The sequence below is a fragment of the Equus quagga genome, chromosome 8, assembly GCF_021613505.1.
Source record: "Equus quagga isolate Etosha38 chromosome 8, UCLA_HA_Equagga_1.0, whole genome shotgun sequence".
In the NCBI taxonomy this organism is placed as follows: Eukaryota; Metazoa; Chordata; class Mammalia; order Perissodactyla; family Equidae; genus Equus; species Equus quagga.
Genome location: NC_060274.1, coordinates 89725604 through 89747314, shown reverse-complemented (window position 1 = coordinate 89747314; position 21711 = coordinate 89725604). Strand labels below are relative to the sequence as shown.

The 21711-nt window shown below is 39.5% G+C and overlaps 1 protein-coding gene across 1 annotated transcript in view; it reads left to right on the top strand.

The window, feature by feature from the left end:
* The first annotated feature begins 528 nt into the window (after positions 1-528).
* The window catches only part of TBX20 (T-box transcription factor 20), a 54912-nt gene continuing 33729 nt past the window's right edge, over positions 529-21711 (top strand). Inside the window, exons 1-5 of the mRNA XM_046669110.1 lie at positions 529-661; positions 4025-4283; positions 5374-5538; positions 9398-9506; positions 13403-13561. Coding sequence (XP_046525066.1) covers positions 535-661; positions 4025-4283; positions 5374-5538; positions 9398-9506; positions 13403-13561 — 819 coding nt within the window. The 5' untranslated portion in view covers positions 529-534. The remainder of the gene's footprint in view (positions 662-4024; positions 4284-5373; positions 5539-9397; positions 9507-13402; positions 13562-21711) is intronic.

The following is a 21711-nucleotide window of genomic DNA, read 5'->3' as shown; positions in this document are numbered from 1 at the left end:
AGGGCTTTGAGCGCCCAGGCGCAGTGTCCTCCGCGCCGCGCCGTGCTGTGCTCTGCACGCCCTCGCTCGGGCTCCTTGGTGTCCGCCCCCTCTTGGCGGCGCTTGGCTGGTCGCCACCTCCCTGCAGCTTGGGCTGCTTCGGCTGTCCCCAGCGCGGGGAAGGAGGAAGGACGCGGAGGGGGTGCTGTGGGACCCCTGGGTTTTGTGCGTCTGATGCTCGTCTCCAGCTTCCGGCGGCGCTGCCTGTGGTCCTGCGGAGCGCCCCGGTGCTTGCGCACCCGGTTGAGCCCGTGGTTGGTCTGCCGTCCTCTCCGGCTAGTTCGAAGTCGCTGCGGCTCGAGGGCTTTGCGGTGGGGGAGAGGAGAGGCCAGTGTGGAGCTCTTGGGAGGTTGGGACTGACTCATCTGGAGTCTCCAGCTCCGCTGTGATTGCACTTGGAAACTTTGCGCTGTGTTTCGGTCTTTGTCTCCCTTGGGGAAGCTGGACAGCAGTTCGGCAGGCCCCGTCCCTGGCCCGGACCGCGCTTTGGGTGCCATGGAGTTCACGGCGTCGCCCAAGCCCCAGCTCTCCTCCCGGGCCAACGCCTTCTCCATCGCTGCGCTCATGTCGAGCGGCGGCTCCAAGGAGAAGGAGGCCACGGAGAACACCATCAAACCCCTGGGTAAGTCGGGCTGCCTGACTTTCCGCGTTGGGCAGGGGACTGGGGTGCTGCTCATCCGTTTGTGCCTCTGTTCCCTGGCTGCGGGAGGCTCTCGAGGGTGGCCGCCTTTCCTGGCTTGGAGCAGCTTCTGACCCTCAGGCCGTAGGAGATTTCTTTTCTTTTCCGCCCAAGTTTTCTTTGGGGACTTCTCAGTCCGTCAAATACAACCGGTGTCGGGTCTCATGTATGCGATAGTTGCTCTCCCTACCTATTTGTCTGGAATCCCCACGTCAAGTCGGACATATGGGTGTGTGTGTGTAACTTTTCTGGGATAAAAACTCTCAAGGATAAATAATAAAACCCTTTTAACAACTCAACAGGATTTACGGTGCGTGTAACACCTGTTTGTGCTTTTGAAACCAAGGGGACTTTAAGCAACTTCGCAAAAAACTAGTTTAATTTTGTTTTTCCTCTGACTTGAATAGACTAAACAGAGTTAGCTCCTTAAAACCACTGTCAAGTGCTGTAGAATAAGCCGGTTCTTCCCACATGAACCGTTTTCTTCACAGAAGCTCTAGACTTATCTGTAAGACAACGTTTTATAACTGCCGTCATTTTCAGTGGAGGTTGGCAAAAACATTAGCCAGTAACCATTTCCCAAATTCCTCAACTTTTAGCTATACTGTTTATTTAACAACCTTTACCATTTATAGAAGATACTAGACTCAGAGTAAAGAAAAGGGATTATGTTCCCCTTAGCATGAGTGAGTGAATTGTGTGGGAAAGAAACTGCTGGAGAGAAGTGTTTCAAAGTCTCTTTACAACTGAGGGAGAAAGAAGTGTTCTCATCATCACCTCTTGGGTCCTTGGGAAATAATTGTCCCACATCCTGGTCATCTGGTAGCCCTAAAACAGTGAAAAAATCAAATAGCAAACTTAGGGTAATACTTCTTTAACTCTCCCCAATTTTTTCCTTCCTTCTTCCTGTCCTTCCCAACACTTTAACATCTCACATCCAAAACAATAATAATATGAAAGATGAAGTGTTAGTCTCTGGATAGAGAAGAGAGAACTAAAATGCCTATAGCAACTTATAACCAAGGAAAAGGAAACCAGAAGATCTCCAGAAAACATAATGTCAAAAAGTCTCTCTGACACGCCATGGTTTCCACTCCCTTCCCCTGTTCCTCCCACCTACTCTCCCATCTAAATTTAAACCTGCCAAAGAAATGGGAACAACCAATGAAACAAACCCCAACTGTTTACAAAAAAAAATCAGCCACCAATTTCAAAGTTCTCTTTGTGGGACTTCCCCAAATTATCCACTCCTATTTAGGGGGCCTCCAAATTCTTTACAGACACCTCCATCACAGTTTGGTAGCCAGAGGATTTCAGGTTAAAATTCCTGACAGAAGTACAAACGGCAGACTGGGAAACCTGCCAGCTTCAGCTCCACTGTCATTTCAACGTTTCTTCTTTCTCTATTTATTTTCCTAAGAAAAACCACCTTCTATCTAAGTTCTAAACTATAAAGCCATTCCCAGCTCACAGCACCCACCCCTACACACACACACAGTCTGTAAAATGTGTCCCTCCATGAGGCTCAGAGACAGGCTCTGAAAGAACCAGAAGGCATTCTTGTCTCTTTCATGGGCCAGTTCAACAGAGCAGTTGGTGACTATAGGCCAAGGACGGCAGCAAGAGAAACACCTAAAGGTTCAGTTAGGACAGAATATGGTACCTTGAATCACTAGTGAGATGTTGAAGCAATTGTAGGGTGGGGGTTGAAAGTGCCTCATGATGGCCCATTTAAATACATTAAGTCTATTTAGAAGAACTGCCTCACACCAGTAGGGCATTTCTTTAAAAAAAAATTTTTTCTTATTGAGATATAATTGACATATAACACTGTAGTAGAGCATTTCTATATCATTCTCTTCGTCTTGCACTTCCCAACCCTGATGCACTGGTTAGTCTGGGGCTTAGGCAGTTTGCCTTTTTCAATTGTCAGAAAATAAGAAAATTTCTCAGGCTTTTTGTTAATTCCCTATAAAGACATTATGTGAATGTGTTTCTGAAAATATTAGTAGAAATAAGATTTTGCCATGGCATGGTTCTCTTTCTTTGAATTTGAAAATATAAGGGTAAGATAATTAATTCGATTATTCTTAATTTAAAACATTTCCATGAATTGGATTTTTATCATAAGAGAAGAAAAGGTAAAAATTATCTATTTCCTGCTTGCCTGCTCCAAGTTAAAGAGAAATATGGGAAAGAAAACATTTTATATGATATACACATCATATATATGTACATATCTACATTTACAACTTGTTTCAGTTCCTTGAGGGCACTTAGAACAGGGTTGTTTGGAGATCAGTTTCACATTGCAGATTCAAGTAGTTTCTTTTTTAAGGGATGCAAGATAATTGGGACAATTACAAAAGTCCCCCTGTATTCCATCAAAGTGACTGGTGTAGTCTCAAGCCCTTATCAACTGTGGAGGAGAATGTTTGCTTCATAGGCAGTGGTATTCCAGCCTTATGGTGGATGGCAAAGTGTTCTTCCTACTTTAATGCTCTGCTATTCTGGGTTTGGGGTTGTTTTCCTCACTTCCAGGACCTTATAGAGAGAGGGACAAAAAGTTACACATATTGTCCCTCAAGCCAATTGTTTCAAGCATGTTCCAAAAACCTCCCAGAGAGTGCTCTCCTGTGGCTTAACAAGTTATGTGCTAGAGTCTTATCTCAGGCTGGGAGGGATATTGTAAAAATGCCCTAATCAAGCATGTTAAAGCTTAGGAAACTGAGAACCAGGCAGAGAAGTGAAATAACATTTTTTTTTTAACCACATCCCCACTTTTTCCCCCTGCCCCCTTGTCATTTTCTCTTATGAAGAGAAGGCTCCAGGAGAGAAGGGGAAGTTCCTCTTAAAGTGAGGAAGGTGCTGATCTCTTCACTCCCTTGGTTTCCCTGGAGAAAAGTCTCTCCTGGTTGTCAGAGAGGCAGGACTGGGCTAGATCTCACACACGGTGAAGTCTAGAATTTGGGAGGGATAGCAATAGCAATACTTGCTTTTTATCCTTCCTGATCACCACTTTTCTCTTTGTCCACTCCCCACATTTTTATTCTCCAAAGTGGGTTTCAGTAATGGTGGTAATAAACCATGGTTCTAGAACTCACTCGTTTAGTAAGAAAGCACTGGGCATGTCACTCCATGGGAATCTCACGCCTGTGTAGTGATGCATTATCGCTACCTTCCTGGAGTTTCTGAGCTTAACTTTTCCAAAGTCAAATCCAGGTACCTATTTTAGTTGTGCTGTTCTCCTCCCTGTATTTTTGCTTGACTGCATTAGCTGTCATTCTCCGTTCTCTTCACCTGCAGAACAATTTGTGGAGAAGTCATCCTGTGCGCAGCCCCTGGGGGAGCTGACCAGCCTGGATGCTCACGGGGAGTTTGGTGGCAGCGGTGGAGGCAGTAGCAGCCCATCCTCCTCCTCTCTGTGTACTGAGCCACTCATCCCCACTACCCCCATCATCCCCAGTGAGGAGATGGCCAAAATCACCTGCAGCCTGGAGACCAAGGAGCTCTGGGACAAATTCCACGAGCTGGGCACGGAGATGATCATCACCAAGTCCGGCAGGTACTGAGGCCTTGGCCTTCCGCGGGTGAGGAGTGAGAGGATGGGAATGGTGCCTTGGGTGGCCATTTCCAGGAACAGGGCAAAACACCCTTGGTCCTGAGCATGGAGAGAAAGCTTCGCTTAAGGAGGGCTTCTTTCCACGGATTTGCTTTTGGAAAGAGCTGCTGAGACAGATGTCCAAGCGTTTGCTTTCTCGGGATCTGGTCATGAGAATCCCCACCCTGGCCTGAGGAGAAGGGCACAGGGCCTAGGGCCTAGGGATCTGCGCTCCCTGCAGCCCAGGAATGCCGAGGGTGGGGGTGGGGTGGCGGGAATAGAGTCGGCATCGGAAGGGAAGCAGAAACTCGCGCCCCCGGGGCGCAGGGCCGGCTGCTGGGTGCTGCGAAGGAGGCAGGAAGCTTCCCTTTTATCGGTCTCAATTTGCAGAAGCCACCAGCTCCCATTAAACACTAAAATTAAAACCTGGGCGGAAAAATGAAATTTGAAACGACCACCCGCCCCGGGTGCCAGAGTGCGGGCGGTCGGCCACTTGGCGCCAAGGCCGGGCAGGCTCGGGGCTAGCAGGAAGCCACGGGTGCGGGTGCGGCGGCTCCCAGGGCTTGGGGCAAAGGCTCCGGAGGTCGGTGACTCCCGGCGCCTGGTCGCTCCAGCTCTCGGGACTCTGGGACATACTCCCACGGTCTCCCGAACCCCAACTCTGAGAAGCCCGCTCTCGCCTTCTATGGCAGGAGCAAGTTTTCTGGCTGCAAAGTGAGGGGTTGCGTGTCTTGGTCAGCTTCGGAGACTTCGGATCCGGGAGCCTAATGGGCTTGATGACGTAGCATAGGATTTTCTCTAATCACAGACACTCGGGTATTAAAAAAATAAAACAAAACTTTTCACCTAGCAATGAGGACTCCTCTAAAGGTGACACTTAAAATTATTTAGGCTTGGGAGGTCGGTCTCCATATTCACTGTCGCTTTACTGGAAACAAAAAGGGGTTGGGGGTCGGTTGGGGAGGGAGTCGGACCCTCTTCCTCCCTCCCTAAGTCGGGTCAGCTTATTAGGCAGTTTGAGCCAGGGCCGATTCTCTTTGTCTCCCTGTGTCAGGAGGATGTTTCCTACCATCCGGGTGTCGTTTTCGGGCGTGGATCCTGAGGCCAAGTACATAGTCCTGATGGACATCGTCCCCGTGGACAACAAGAGGTACCGCTACGCCTACCACCGGTCCTCCTGGCTGGTGGCTGGCAAGGCGGACCCGCCGCTTCCAGCCAGGTTTGTGCCTCCACTTTTCCGCTTGAGCAAGATGCATATTAACCCTGCTGGAGAACGTCTCCGGGCCTGGTGGTTTGAGTTTTGAGCAGGTCTGGTTTTAAACCCGTGAGCTCTGGTAAGACAGCGTTCTAAGCCTGGACACTCCCGGATTGACTACACAGCACATGGGTTAGTCTCTGAAAAAGGCAGAGTTTGTGCATAGACAGAACTCTGTGTTTAATTTTATCTTTCCCCACAATTCATTTCCTTAAATTTCCATTGGAACATTCGTTAGAAATCTGGACCCATGTCGTGTAGCACCCATGATTTCTCGTTGGCTACTTATAAATCCTTTTAGAAGAGTGCATTTTAGTAAAGTGGTTGCTTATAGTAAATATTTGTTAACAATGTGGTTATATCTGCACATAATAGACATTTTGGTAAAATGTGGTTGATTTTGACCAGTAAAGGGCTCCGAGATTTTAAGCAAAAAATGCAAACTCTTTTCCCCCCTCTCCATAATAAGTTTAGTGGATGAATGTAATTCAACATCAGGTTAATATTCTTTTATTTGAAACATTACTTACTTAATATATTAGGGATCATATATGTTTATATTTGTGCTATTCATTGGTAATAACGTTTTTCTAGGAGAATCCTGTTTGAAAAATCACATGCCAACCTCTATTATAGCTGCTTTGCCCAAATGAGCATTCTGGGGGAAAAAAGAGCTCGTATTTGCTTATGTGAATAGTAATAGCTGAGGTTACAGGAATCTTTCTGTATACTTTAGTACAAACAAAGAATATTAGCTGACTTTACATTTGGGTGCTAAAATCAAGCATCACAGCTTTTAAGTTGTTTTATGACTAATTTTTGATGTTGATTGAAAAATTCATATCAGAGCTAAGAATTTATTTAAATTTAGGTTTGATTTAGGTTAGATTTAGGTTAGATTTAGGAACTTTGAATTTATGGCTGGTTCTTCATATCTAGTCTGGAGCCTTAGGGCACAAAATTGACACAATTTACACATACAGTTCAGACAGCATATTAAGCTTCCTCAGTAGTTGATCACACTATTAAGCTTACACTGTGCTAAATACACTAGAGAAGAGATTAAAAGAAGCCTCTCAGAGATTTCCATTCCCACAAGCTACTAGGAAGGACATCTTCCCAACCCTCCCAATCAGTATATTAAATACAGTTAGGACTAAGAGATTCTTTAAAAATTGTTAACTTTTTTTAATTGAGCAAGATTCACCAGTTTACAGTAGATATTAAAATGAATAGAATTAGAGTTCTCTAGTGTACTATTAAATAGCTGATTCACGTTACTCTTGAGCTTCCTTCCAAATTTTACAATATTGTTTTAAACAAGAGAAAGAGAGAGAGAGAGAGAAGGGGATATTTTAGCAGATTCCTAACCATTTTTACAAGCAAACTTTTTTTTTCCCCCAAAGGCTTTCCTCTAAGAAGTTAATCACTCTTATTTAGCATACGTCTTCTTCCTATCTGAAGGTATGAAGAACTGGTGCAGGCGCGCAGGACTTTGGAAATATGACATGCCTTGTTTATGTTACTAATCTGTTCTGGTCGGAGAAGGAAAGCACGTACCAATACACTATCTTAACCGAAGCATGTTTAAGCTATTGCTGGAATTTTAAGTCCCAGGGGACTTGAGAGAGAGGAGGGGCTTCCTGTATGCTTTTTCATTCATCCTAGTTCAGCTTATTTATATTGATTAGATAAAAAATTTTAGTGCATTATAGGATAGAAATATTCTAGATAATTTAAGCAACTCTTCTTTATTATTATTAAAAGAAATAGTGCTATATATTTTCTAGCTCCATAAGGGAAAGGTGAGGACCTTGGGAGGTGATCCTTTTGTACTGATGGTGGAAATTCCTTGTGGTTCTAGTTCTTTGAAGCATTGTATTTCAGACTGAAGTTCATCAGTCAGTTGTTTGTAATCAGAATAAATAATACTTGACAATATCATTTGATCATAATAATGGGCAAGACATTATACATAATTTAAAATAGTTATATTTCATATGGGACATTTCTTCTTTAAAGTAATTGATATTTAAATAAATTAATCATTATTAATGTGATTACACATGGCGAATTAATACTTAAAGGAGGAACATTTCATCAGCTTTTAGGACTTTAAATAATTTTGAACCTTTCTTGGTGGGGTGGGTAGGAGGTGGTGCTGATCAGTAAAACAACTGCACCTATGAAGTTACAGCCTTAGAAGGGTGACACTTGAAAAGCTACTATGGTTGTGTCATCAAAGAATATGTCAATTGTTGGGGCCGGCCCTGTGGCAGAGTGGTTAAGTTCATGTGCTCCGCTGCGGTGGCCCAGGCTTTCACTGGTTCGGATCCTGGGCACAGACATGGCACCGCTCGTCAGGCCACAGTGAGGCAGCGTCCCACATGCCAGAACCAGAAGGACCTGCAACTAGGATATACAACTATGTACCTGGGGGATTTGGGGAGATAAAGCAGAAAAAAAAAAAGATTGGCAACAGTTGTTAGCTCAGGTGCCAATCTTTAAAAAAAAAAAAGAGGATGTCAATTGAAAGGCAATTTTCAGCACTCTTCCTAAAAAAAAAAATCAAGCTAACGGGCAGACACACAAACACCTAAAGCCTTTCAAGTTCTTGTATGGATCTGGTAAGAATCCTTCGTGCTGTCAGCCTGTTTTGTGCTGTGCTTCTGGTGGGCTTTGTGAGTTTCAGCACGTGCACCCACTTCTTCTATTCTTAATCCTCTGCATGAGAAATCATGGCACAGACTTCTTGTTCTTTACAAGCAAGGGTTTTGTGACTTTTTTCCTTGCCTTTGCCCCAACCATAATATTTATGTTTAATTATAGTTATAAGGATGCTATACAAAATTTAGATATAAATAACCTGTTACGTGGATAAAGGAGTTTGTCCTATTAAATCAAGGATATTCCCTTCCCCTCTCATTAGTTCTATAATGTCCCCTGACTTCAGAAAAGCTTTTGTAGACTGGATACCAGGATGGGGATTTACCCAGAGTTGTGCTTAGTGTGATACTCATAGATAGAACAAATGGCTGCATTTAACTGTGAGTGAATAAAAGATTGCCTTGCACATTGCAACCGATCCATAAATGATAGATACATTTTTTCCCCTCCAAACCTTTTTTTTTTTTGCTTAGGCTGTTTACACATAAATATATTGAATAATTAGAAGCTTACCCAGCTTGTTTTTACTCTTATTTACTGAGCAATTAACTAGATGATGAAAGTATAGTATGTAAGGTACCAGGAGGAGCAACAGACGATGATCTCTGGACTACTAAAAGTTCCCCAGGTCCCTGTAGTAAAATTACTCTATCTTGTATTTATAAAGAACTCAACTTTAAACTGAGTCACCTTCTAGTTTAAATGAATGGATTCTCCAGACTTGTTTCCTCTTTTAAATTCTTTCATTGCTTTTAGCAATGCTTATACTAGGACCTCATTATGCAGTTAGTATAACCTAGCCTTACTTTTGAAAATAACTACAACAATAAGATTTTATATTTGACAGAAGCAGACCAATAGTTGATTAGACAGATAGAAAAAAAACCCCACGTTTAAAAAATGGCTTGCTCAGCAGATAACAGAAAAGCTATTAAGTCTTACCCCTTTTAGATCATTGGTATATGAAGAAACACATTTAGATGTTTTAGAGTTATTTTGGTGTTGCTGTATTATTAAATTTGAGATTATATGCGGCAAATAAAATTCACTGTTTTATATGAGGTTTTTGTGTTCCTTTAGAGTCAGAATATTTCATAACCCACAGAGAACAGTTTTTATAAAATGTCTCAATAAAATTCTCTCATAATTTTCTTAGGCTGTATGTACACCCAGACTCTCCTTTTACTGGTGAGCAGCTACTCAAACAGATGGTGTCTTTTGAAAAGGTGAAACTCACCAACAATGAACTGGATCAACATGGCCATGTAAGTGCAGTGCCTTGGACTATGGGGATTCCCTGGGATGGAATGGAGAAGTCACATAAAACTTCCTCCCTCTAAGTCTCTTCCTCCTCTCCCTCTCTTACCCTCCATCTCTGAGTCATTCTAGGAGAACATTCACGTGTCTCACTGGGAACCCTGACTGTGTTGTCAAGAGGTCATTTACAGGGATGCTCTGTGCCATTTCTAGGCAAAAGGGTCAGGGACCTTCAGCACCATGGATTTCCTAAGACTTCTGCAACTGCTCTACTACCTGCACCGACTAAACAAAGGCTACTACAGCCCATTCTCGGGTTAAACATCTAATTTCCGTCAGTGGTATATCAGATAACACAGAATAGAGGGAAATGGGGCTGAGACATCCTATGGAGGTTTCCCAAAGTGTGCTCTATAGAACACCTTCAGTGAGAGGCAATAGAACAGAAGGGTTTTATGTTCAAATAGATTTGGGAAAGTGTTGTTTACTCATTATATATCCCCTTGGTAGAGAGTCTCATGTATATTAAAGCACAGAGAAGTATTGCAATTAAAAACAAAACAGGGGCTGGCCCTGTGGTGGAGTGGTTTTGCCCAAGGTTTTGCTGGTTTGGATCCTGGGCACGACATGGCACCGTTCATCGAGCCATGTTGAGGCGGGTCCCACAGAGCACAACCAGAAAGGCCTACAACTAGAATATACAACTGTGTACTGGGGGGCTTTGGGGAGAAGAAGGGAAAAAAAGAGAAAAAAAAAGAAGATTGGGAACAGTTGTTAGCTCAGGTGCCAATCTTTAAAAAAAAACAAAAACAAATGGTAACTATTATTTTAAAAAAATGATTTTGTGTCAATAAGGAGTTCATCAAAATGTAGAAAAAAGAGAAATTGGAATTCTGAGCTCTTCTCAATAGATAATAGAACAAGTAACCTTTTTTGGCTCAGGCCTTTACACATTTGATTAGATTGCTTTTAAGGAACTATCTGCGATGTTAGTCCATGCTCTTAAATAAAGATTTACATAAAAATTTTGTTTTAGATTTTATACTAAGAAAACTTTAGATAGACTTGCATACTTCTTTTTGATGAGAATATTGTTTATTTGCCTCGATTGCCAGAAAGCACATTGGTATTTTCATAGGTTCTTTCTTTGGTTTAGATGTTCTGATATAATTATCTCTCTTATCTCCTTTATTAAGGCTCTTGTTACATAAGGTTTTAGTTTTATTGGATTTATGCAATTTAGAAGAAACGTTCCAAAACTTTTCTCAAAAAAGATGGTTATAAGTAGATAATAAGTTAGAGAGTTCTAGACATGGTCTCAAATGGTAGGATTGAACCTGGAACCAAATAAATGGCTTCAGGCGTTGCCTCCATCCATTCCCCTCAGGAGACCTCATTTATCACGACTGAGTCAGAGTAATCAGGTTAACTCATGACTCTGCTGATGGCACTGTTGGGATGTTGGAAGTAGGTTAACAGGTTTCTGTATTTTATGTATTGGAAAAGGTAATTGACCTTTATGTTTAAGGATGTTGGCATAATTCTCCTTTTCTTGTTTTCTTTTTTTAAAGATGTTTCCATTGACAGATTTTTTTTTTCAGACTAAAATGTATGAAGTTTCTGAGAGACATTTTCTGTAGGGCAACTATCATTCTTAATGTCATTTATAGTAAAATTTCTTGGGCTCCATTGAAATGTTTGCAGGGAGAAATGAAATTTTTTATAGTTCTGCTATTTTCTATATGTGAAGCTTTTAGAAGAACTGTTTGAGTCTTTCTAAAAAGACTTGAGAGTTCATTTTGAGATCAGCTGCCCAGAAGTGAGGTTTTCCTTCTTGCATCAGCTTCATGGGTGGGAAGAGCACTAAGCTGTATTTCGGGAGCTCTGGATTCTAGTCTGAGTACGCCAAGATTAGGCCTTGACAAATTGTTTAGTCTTAAATGGCTGCTAATATCCATTTTAGCTTTAAAATTTTATTACTTAATATAATCCTTTGTCATCAGAAATAGTGTGTTCTGAAAACTACAAGGAAAGATTTTTAGATCCTGTGTTGTTTAGCCAAGTTCTTTGAATTAGTTCTAAAGCAGCCCCTTTTATAGATGCAGTTTTAGTTTTATAACAGGACAATTTCTTATTTCCAGGAATTTATTTCTTTGATGAAGTGGAGTCCACATTTCTATTAGCATTCCTTAGCCCCATGTGGGCTTGAGCAGAGTCAAGGAGCCCTGGGGTCTGATACTTGGTCTGGGGTCTGAGTCTGTCCGGCACCCTTTCCCTAAGGAAATTGACCTTGGGGTGGTATAAGTAGGGGAGAGGGGATCTTATTTAAAGCGTAGGGCTTTTTCCATTTGTGTGTCTCAAAAATTTGAAAATTCTTTCTATCTTAGTAGAACATGTAATGAATGCTCAGGTTTTTTCTTACATCAGTATTAGGAGGCAAATGTTTGCTTTTGTCATTTTGAGTTTATTCCAGTTTTATGACTGAGCATAGATATCTTGAACTCCTTGGAATAAACACATTTTAAAAAGAGGTGACTTTTTTGAAGTTTATTTTGATTCATTTGAAGCTCTTATTTGTTTCAGTTATCCTATTCAGGTTTGGGATCATAAAAAGATGGCATGTTCAAAATTCAATTCCAGTTAATGCCTTGTAACTTTAAGTTGGCTTACATCTCAGCACAGAGAGAGACTGATGCTACCTCAATTATCCCACAGTGACTAGTATTTAACTCTCCTAAAGTCAACCAGCAGGAGCACTCAAGTGCCACACCCATGTTAGCCAAGAAAACAAGGGAGCCGTTAGTTGTAACAATCCTGCGGCTGCTGTGTGCCATTGACCTTGGTCCTGCCACAGTATTTATCCAACACCTCCCCTGAGGGCCAAGCTCTCTGCTAGGCCCTTGGGGTGAAGAGCATACAATGTGAGCCCTGTTATCCCAGGAAAAAAAAACCCAGTTTTGCAAATTAAGGGAGCCACCGGGGGGGGGGGGGGGGGGGGGGGAACACAGACGATGTGGAAAACCTTTTATATCTGAAAGTAAATTTCATTGCTCAGATTTCATAATGGCAAATTATTATATTTTATTTAAAAGACACATGAAGAATACTGCCTTGTTTAACCAGGGTATGTTTATGATTTCTATGTATTGGGCAACTTTTATTAGCTATGGAATGGAAGATGGCCATCACTATCATTCATGTTTAGTTTATAACTGGAAGTCAGAAATCAATGAAACTGTCAGAAATAATAACAATAATAATAATAATACAGTTCATATTTACTGAGCACTTCCTATTTGCTATGTGATTACAAGGATTACATCATCTAATCCTCACCACAACCCTATGAGGTTAATACAGTTTTTGCATTTGAGAAAGTGAGGTTGGTGAGGTGAGATCACTTAGCCCAAGATTAAAGAGCTAGAAAGTAGCTGATTCAGTATTCTAACCAAGGTCTGTCTAATACCACACTGCCTTTCTAAACTGTTTTATTTCCTCCCCAATAAATAATAATCTGTCCTCCTAGAATATATAATTTCTTACTTGAGAAAATTTAGACATCCATCCTTTGGTCTAGCCAGACTAACAAACAAAAAATATTTTAAAAACTTGATTTAAAAAAAAATAATAAACTTATCCTCCAGATGACTTTCCCTCCATCATTTTAGAAAGGACACTTGAAACAATCTGTGTTATCTGTAGTTGTTTTGGTAAAATGTGATTCACAACGATGACTCTGCAGTATCTTGTGAAAATGATTTGCCTTAAGAATGGGAAGGGTAGATCCTAATCTTAAAACTGAATTAGAAACTGTAGATTTTATGGTTCTTTCTTTGCCTCACTGTAATTTGGCCTGAGTAATATAATTACTTAAAATTCAGTACTTCCCATCTCTTTGTTGTAGATAATTTTGAACTCAATGCATAAGTACCAGCCGCGGGTACACATCATTAAGAAGAAAGACCACACGGCCTCATTGCTCAATCTGAAGTCTGAAGAATTCAGAACATTCATCTTTCCAGAGACAGTTTTTACGGCAGTCACTGCCTACCAGAATCAACTGGTGAGTGCACTGTTCACCATTTATTTCCTATATAAGATAAGGATTTAGGAGGTTCTTTCGTTTTCTTGGAGAGAAGGGCTATCCCAGTACTCAAAATAGAAGTTCACTTTGGAGCGAGCTATGGAGTGTCAGCCCCAGGACCTCTAAGTGTGTTGAGTGACCATGGCTCAAGGTTATGCAGGTCTGCACTACACTATCTTATCTAGAATCTGAATGCTGCTATCAGGTTGTTCACTGCCACTCTCCCAGCCAAACCTGCCCCAATCAGTCTTCTCAAATTTTCTTCTCGAGAAAATTACCTGCTTCCTTTTCCTCCTCTTGGTAGAACCTTATGCCATACATAACCCTACACTCATTGCTTCATAAAATTTAGAAGTTCAGTTTTTCTGCTAAATTAGCACACATAGTCTAGCCAACTGCTCAGACTACTGATACTTTAGATATTTTGGGAGGATTATTCAGGTGTAATTGAGAGTAAGATAATTCTAGTAGAATGATTTTAGATGTCTTTAGATAATAAAGTATAGTATATAAGCAGTTGTGTATTTAATTAACATCAAGATATCTAATTTAAAATATTGAATTATGTACTTTCTACTCTCTTGTACATGACATTTACAATTTATGCATTTCTTCATTCATAAAGTTTAGTCCAATTCAACAAATATTTATCAAAGTCTTATTAAGGGCTGCGTGCTGTTAGACATTTCCCCATATATTTTCTTCTTTCATGGTCAGCATAGCCTTGAAGGCTGGAGGTAATAGGAACATTTTATAGTGAGGAAGCTGAGGCTGAGAAAGGATAAGTAACTTTCCCACAGTCAGGAAGGACCAGAAGTAGAATTTCTTTTGACATACTTCAGTAAAAGGAACTCACATTGTGAGTTTACTTGACAAATTTGGTTGTTTGAAGCCTCTTAAGGTTTTCGTATCTTGCTTTTATTTGATTAGTTAGAGGTAGCCAGGACTACTGCTCCCCTCTTGTCTTGATGCTGTTATATTTTGAGTTCTGAGTGAATGACTGTTAGGTGCTGCCTGATAGATGGCTCAGAGTCCAGAGTGGGATGGTCAGCCTGAGGAGATACGGTGTCGAGTTTCTCAGGGAAAACAAGAAGATGAAGCTGAAAGCCCAGGTAGCCCTACACAAATGGGAGCCCAGAGAAGGGATGTGGGCAAATGGCCGGAGTGGATGTGCGTCTGCAAGGCATAAGCACCTACAATTTCTGTACAATTCTGAGTAGATTTCACTTCATCACTGTGGCTGCCATTTTCCTTGACTGTAAAATGGGGCTAAGAACTGCCCAGACCATCTTAGAGAATTGCTGTGAGGATCAAATGAGATGCTGTGTGTAAACATGCCTTTGGAAGCTGTAACACACTCTATAAATAAGGCATGTGGTTACTGGTGGACTGTCTCTGGAATGTCCGGAGAGGATCTGTCACTATTTGGATTTTAAAATGTTAGTAGTGTATTTCTTAGTGAGATAAATGAATGCACAAATGTTATCATACTCATCATCTTAAAGTAAAAGCAAAGTATTGTAACTTTTGAATTATCTCTAAGATAACACAAGAGTGGAAACTTGCAAAGAATGCCCAGGCTAAAAGTTTGGGTATAGACTGAAGCCCACAAAAGCCTAAAACACTAATGCTGTTTCTCTGCGAATCTGGAACATTGACGCTAACAATTCCATTTTTAATTTATTTGACGACGCATGTAATGCAGATATTATAGGTTCAGAAAAGATTCCTGAAACATTCAATTCATTTTACATTAATCGAATTTGTAGCTTTTACATTAGATTTATACTAATACAAGAAACCCTGCTGATGTTTGAGAATGAAATAAAAACTTGTCTTGCAGAAACTTCATTGTTTTTATCAGAATTCTCTGTAAAGAGAACCAAAGCAAGAATTGGTAAATCAGGTTTTTTAGTGAAAATTACAGACAACAAAATTAAGGGAAGTTTCTGAGTATTACACCTTAGATTTGGTTTAATAGGTGAAGGAGCAATCCTGAATAAGTGTTGGCAGGACCTCTCATATCACAGGACACTGGAATAGGAGGTTATTATCTACATAATTATAATAGCAGCTAATGTTTGGGTACACACTATGTGCAAGGCACCATTTAAAGTATGTTGTCTTATTTAATCTTCACAGTGATATTATAAGATGGCAACGACAGTGTTTTTATGTTGCATTTTACAGCTGGGAGAATTGAGGCAGAGTTCACTCATCCAAGGTGAACTTGCTGCTCCCATCACAGATTCGAATCCAAGAGGTTAGATTTAAAAGTCAGTGTTCTTAACTCTAAGCTTTAGGTGCCTGGTATCCCCAAGAGAGCAGAACTTCACCTCCTCTCAGCTTGTGACCCTGATGGACCCACAGACATCCTTTTTAGAGGGCTTCAGCTCTTGATGTTTAGTTTTTTTCTTTTCAACAAGTGCTCACTGCTTTCCTGCCGTGTGCAGGGTGCTGTTCACACTGCACAGCAGCCAGTGTAAGGAGATGGTAATTATCCTGAACTGGCTGTCAGAAGATCTACTGGCACCAGCTGCATCTCATCAGAGCCATATGCTTAATGACCTTATCTCATTTAATTCTTTTCTTGTCCACTCAGATTTTTATTTATAAAATTTTCAAATATCCAAAAGTTACAGAAATGGTAAAATGAACCCCATGTATTCTCTACCTAGATTCAAGAATTAACATTTTTTGCCTCACCTCCTCTGTCGCAGTTCTCTATCTCTATGAATATACATACTTTTCCTCTTCCCACAATCATTTGAAAGGAAGCTGCATGCATCATGATGCTTTACCTATAAAAACTTCTATAAGTTTATACTGAGAATAAGAATATTATTTTTGTAACCACAGTGTCTTTATCATAGCTAAGAAAATTAATATTTCAGTTCCTATTAAAATTTTCAGGATGGACCAAGAAATGTCTTTTATAAGCTTTTTTTGTCTCCCCTCTGAACTAGGATCCAACTAAAGTTGATGGCTTAGATTTATTACTTATGATTTAGAAAAGTCTCTCTAAGTTTTTTCTCAATATCTCATTTAATTTTGACACTAATACCCCGAAGAAGGCCCCATGAGCCCCGTTTTGTACACGAAGAAACTGAGGTTCAGAGTGGTTAATAGACTCACCCACAGTCACAAATCTGGTGACAGAACCATCTCCTGGGTCTTAATTCCTCCTTTTTGGTGGCATCAGGCTAGATTACAGGGCTAAGGAAGTGACCACTGACACTGACAAGGTTTGGAAACTGAATCTGAAAACGTTGCTAAATTAAAATAGGTTAAGATACTAATGAACACATATCCCAACACTAGTTGCTCCTCTTGCAAATGTTTATATCTAATTCAGATTATAAATAGGCTCAAAATCCAGCTACCTGTGCTTAGCTATCCTTCATTGCATCATAAAGATTAATACGGTTAGTATATCATTTCATTGCTAAATAACCCACAATAGAAGTGATTAAATTTAGAACTAATTTTCTCAATAGATGCTGCTATGTCTGAGTTTATTTCTATATATCTACCTTTGAAGCTGTAATCTCTAGCACAATGCCATGTATATATTTGAAATTCAAGTAATAGTCAAAGATTTGATTTGGTATACTAATAAGTCAGTTTTGCAAATGGTATATACACCTCATAAGACTAATCAGAATTTACATTCAGTAAATGTGAATAAATCAGGGGTGAATAAATTAGTTTGGGGGTTAGTATTTTCATTACTCTGATATGATTTTCAAAATTTATCCTGACTCCCCCTAGGTTTCCCCACATCTACTGGTTTTTCACTGCTAGACCATGTTCGTGTTTTCCTATAGCAACCATATAATAAAATAAATATATAGGAAATAAACAAAGTATGTACTAAGTATAGTGTAAATATTAGAATTTTTCCATTCACAAAGAATAGAGAGAAAAGAGAGGAAGAAGATTTAAAAGTTCACATTTAGGATCACCTTCATCTCTCTTAAACTTTGGATAGGACTATTATTTTTACTTCTATTAAAAACCAAATCAAAGCTTCCAATAGAATTTGTGGAAAAGCTTCTCATTTATTGTGGCTGGTAGTTTTCTTTATAAGTAATGAAAATGGGGCATTTTTGCTATTTTTTCCTCTGGTTTTCACGAGGTAATGAATGTATTTCTTTACATTATTAGATAAAAGCTAAGTACATTACACTTTCAACAAACTATTTTATAATTTAAGATTTAAAGGTCATACATTGTTTTTGAGCAGGCCGACCATTGCCATAGAGTTGAAGTACAGGTCAGGTTTCATTTTTAAATGCCTTTGGACAGATCTTTTCCTGATAATTGGAGAAATGGTCTCTGAGGGCCAATTTCACCTTGTGGCTGGGAACCCCAGCTGGATTCAGAGTCCAGTGATATCACATGGAAAAATAACCCCCATAAAAGGTCCCCGTCTCTTGGGCGCAGCTGGCAGTGTCAAAAATCTGCCCTCCAGTTATGCGTACATTTATTTATAGATAAAGGAGATGTTGACAGAGTGAATTTTTTGGTTAGGAAATGCATTATGTTCTGTATTATTAAGATAATATATGAAAAAACAGGGGTGTATTTTGGCCTGAATTAGTCAGTGATTTGCATATATGCAGAAACACACTAAAGGGCAGGATTTCTTCAGCAACTACTGCTGTCCTTACTGGTTAATGCCTTTTGCCTCACGAAATGAAAAACACTGCTGCTTTTAAAATTTGTTTTTGAATTATAAAGCCATACCTGTGGTTTCACATGGGTTTCTCTACAAATTATGTTTGGCAGTTGACTATTTTTGGCTCCTTCTTTTCATATTACCTTTGACATGGGTGATATTGTTAAGCAGCATTACACTGCAGGTGTTCTATATTAGGACCCAAGGAAATGATGTCCAACTGAAATCACCGTCTATAACTCAGGTCCTTCTATCAATTCTCAAGTGTGTAACTTTTTCAGTTACCTCAAATTTCATAATGGTAGATAAAACTATACCTCCAGAAATGAATTTCTTTCTATGTAACTGCTGATTTTTATTTAAACATCTGTGGAATAAAATCTAAGCCTGTCCTTTTAAAAACGTATCATTACCTAGAATGTTAAAATTTTACTATTTAAAAATTATTGCATCTTAATATTAGCAAACACAATGAAAGGCTTTTTATGTAAACTCAAGAAGAGTTTCACTTAGTCTATAACTGGTTAAAAGATGAAATCATATTCCTGACTGCTTGTTCTTATTGCTGACACCCCAGTAGATTCAGAGTCTAGTGATATCACAGTGAGCAGGGTGGGCTCATTAAGAAATTTAACCGAAGGTCCCTGTGCTGCTAATCAATACTCCATAAAACCTGTTCAAGACTGTAGTGTTAATCCAGGGCCCACATACAATTATAGTAATAAGCGATCCATTCAGTTTCTTTTCTCAAACTTCCAAAAGCAACTATTTCCCCTGGAATTTGAAAAATGGTCCGTAGAGAAAGTAATACCTGGTTATTGTTTTGAGCTCTTTCTCTAATTAGCACATTAAAGTCAAGTCATTGCTGTAACCAATTGGTAAATCTATGAGAGCACCTTGTACTAGTCTCGAAACTTTCCTATAGTTTGAAATTACATCAAAATGTAAAGAAAAAATGTTACCATTGATACTCCTGGAGATTATGAAAGAGAGACTAAAAAGATACTGGATATAGAAAATTCTCATAATGCAAGAAAATTCCAAAGAAATCTGAAAACTTGTGTTGAATTTAATTCACTTCCTCATTCAGAGTCATGGCAGTGAAATTAGATATGGTGACACATCAACTGAACAGCACACACCCGTTGGGATTATTTATTCTCTACCATAACTCTACAGTGATCACATTCTGAGCCAACAGTCTTTACCTTTTGAAAGCATGAAGAACAACGAATACAATTTTCAAAATCTCTTTCAGGGACAAAGTGGATCAAAAATTCTTCATTAATCATTATAACAAATACTTTCCATCCTTTTAGTTTGTAAAGACTCAAACAAAGCTTGATATGGCTCACATTTTAGAGAGATGGCTGTAAAAGGGCTTCTTTCAAAACTAGTTTTTCCATCAGATCTATTATCTGCCATTGTCTCCAGAAAATTTTATCCATCTGCAAGTCTATTCACTTTTTAATTTTATAAATGAGCTTATAGGAATTAAGCTTGAAAGAAGCCTTAACTTATCGCTCTACCTCACACTTTCAGTTTGAAATCTTCATCTGGGTTTGGTTCACCCTTAATGTCACTAACACTGTGGTGAATGTGGTGCCACACTCTTTAGTGGCACTTAAATCACTTCCAGTTTTGGACAGCTGTGTATCCCTCTGCCGACTCCATGGAATTTTAAGCTCCCTTAGGGCAGGAACTATGTGTTCTTTTCTCTGTACCGTCCAACATTTAGCATAGAGCATGATAAGTAATCAATCCTCATTAAATATTTTTTGACGAATTATTGTGAAAGAGTTTTCATAAACTATAAAGCACTTTAGAAATATGAAGTATTTTAGCTTATAATTATTCAGTGGAAAGAGACACAGCTCCTGTCCTTGAGGATTTAAAAACCTTGTTGGTGTTTTATAATGTTAGATCATACTGATTGCTTCGGCTTTAGAAGATGTTTACAATTTATTTCAAACAAATAAAAATTTTCTCCTTCGTCCTGAAAACTGACCTTCAAAACTAAATCTTAGTCTGAAAGCATGACTGAAACAGACAACACACTTCAGAAATCCATGGCCGTTAAAGCACCGGCCGTGTGAGAGAATGTTCTCCATAAATCTTGGTGGCCATACTTTAGAGGCAACATCAGGGACTCCTGTGTATTTCTTTATACGCATAGTTAAGTAGCTGTTGCTATCCATTAAGAACAGGTTTTTATTTATCCAGCTTATTTCCTTCCCTGTTTACCATTTTCCACTAACTAAGCTGAAAAGGAAACTAGCAATTTTTTTCCTTTTGGCTGCTCTAGAGTGAATGTTCATGAGCTAAAAATGAGCGTTTCTGAGGCACTGTCAGGTGTCCTTAAAAATTAATATTATCAAACAATCAACCTTATAACTCGCCAGTGGATGACAGAGGAGTGCAGTTTCCCTGGTCAGGACAGTGTGGGAAGTTCTCTCTGAAGCGAGGCAAAGAGCTTCTTTGCAGCTCGTACATTGGTTAGCTCACATCAAGAAAACTTGAAAAGGAAAAAAAAGTCTTTCTTCTGTAATGAAAAAAGCAATTCTTTAGGTGTTAATGGTTTAAAATGAACAGTGGATACACTCTGATCAGAGGGAAAGTTGCTTTTTGGCAAAACAGTATTTCAAACTATTGATTTTGATTGTGTTTATTGTCTACTTTGAAAGAGGAGGACATGCCTCAGTCTGTAACTTGTTTTCCCAGGTTAAGATTATTTTGTGTGTGTCTCTCTCTAAAGATTAACGTGGGTTCTCGTTTTGATACGAATGAACTATGACTCCTTAAAGGTGATTGTAGTTCTAATTCAGCTACTGACTAGCTTTGTCTTAGTCCTCCTAAGTCCCGTTCAGCTCTAACACTCAGGAATTTTACAAGTCAAGTATCTTTTAATCAGCATTAATTTTTTTTGCTTTGTAACCTAATGTATTATTCTTGAGGGGCGCAGTACATTTGATTTAATGGATCTTTCTACATTAATATTAATACTGTGGGAATTATGACTAACACATCATAGACACAATATTTCAGACTATGATTCTTATTAGGAAATGTTTTTTTCCTGTAGGTATATAGTCTATAAATAACATTGTAGGGAGGATAACAAAAGACCAACTAATTTGATTCTAATTTAGTCAGATGGAAAGGGGAACAGGGGTAAATTTATATTCTGAAAGCTTTATGTCATGTATTTATGTTGCATATTTCAATATAGTATTGAACACGAAGCTGTTTCCATTTGGCCATTTTATCTTTTTACCCATAATGGTATATATATGTGCCCATAGTATTAACAAATGATGTTGCCATGTCAGCATGAGACAATATTCATGTTTTTATTCCCCGTTCCCCACCAGTGCTGCCTTCTAGACAGCTCTCCCACTCCCCAGTCAAACCCTAGCCTTTCGCTACTCTCTTAAATACTTCACACCAA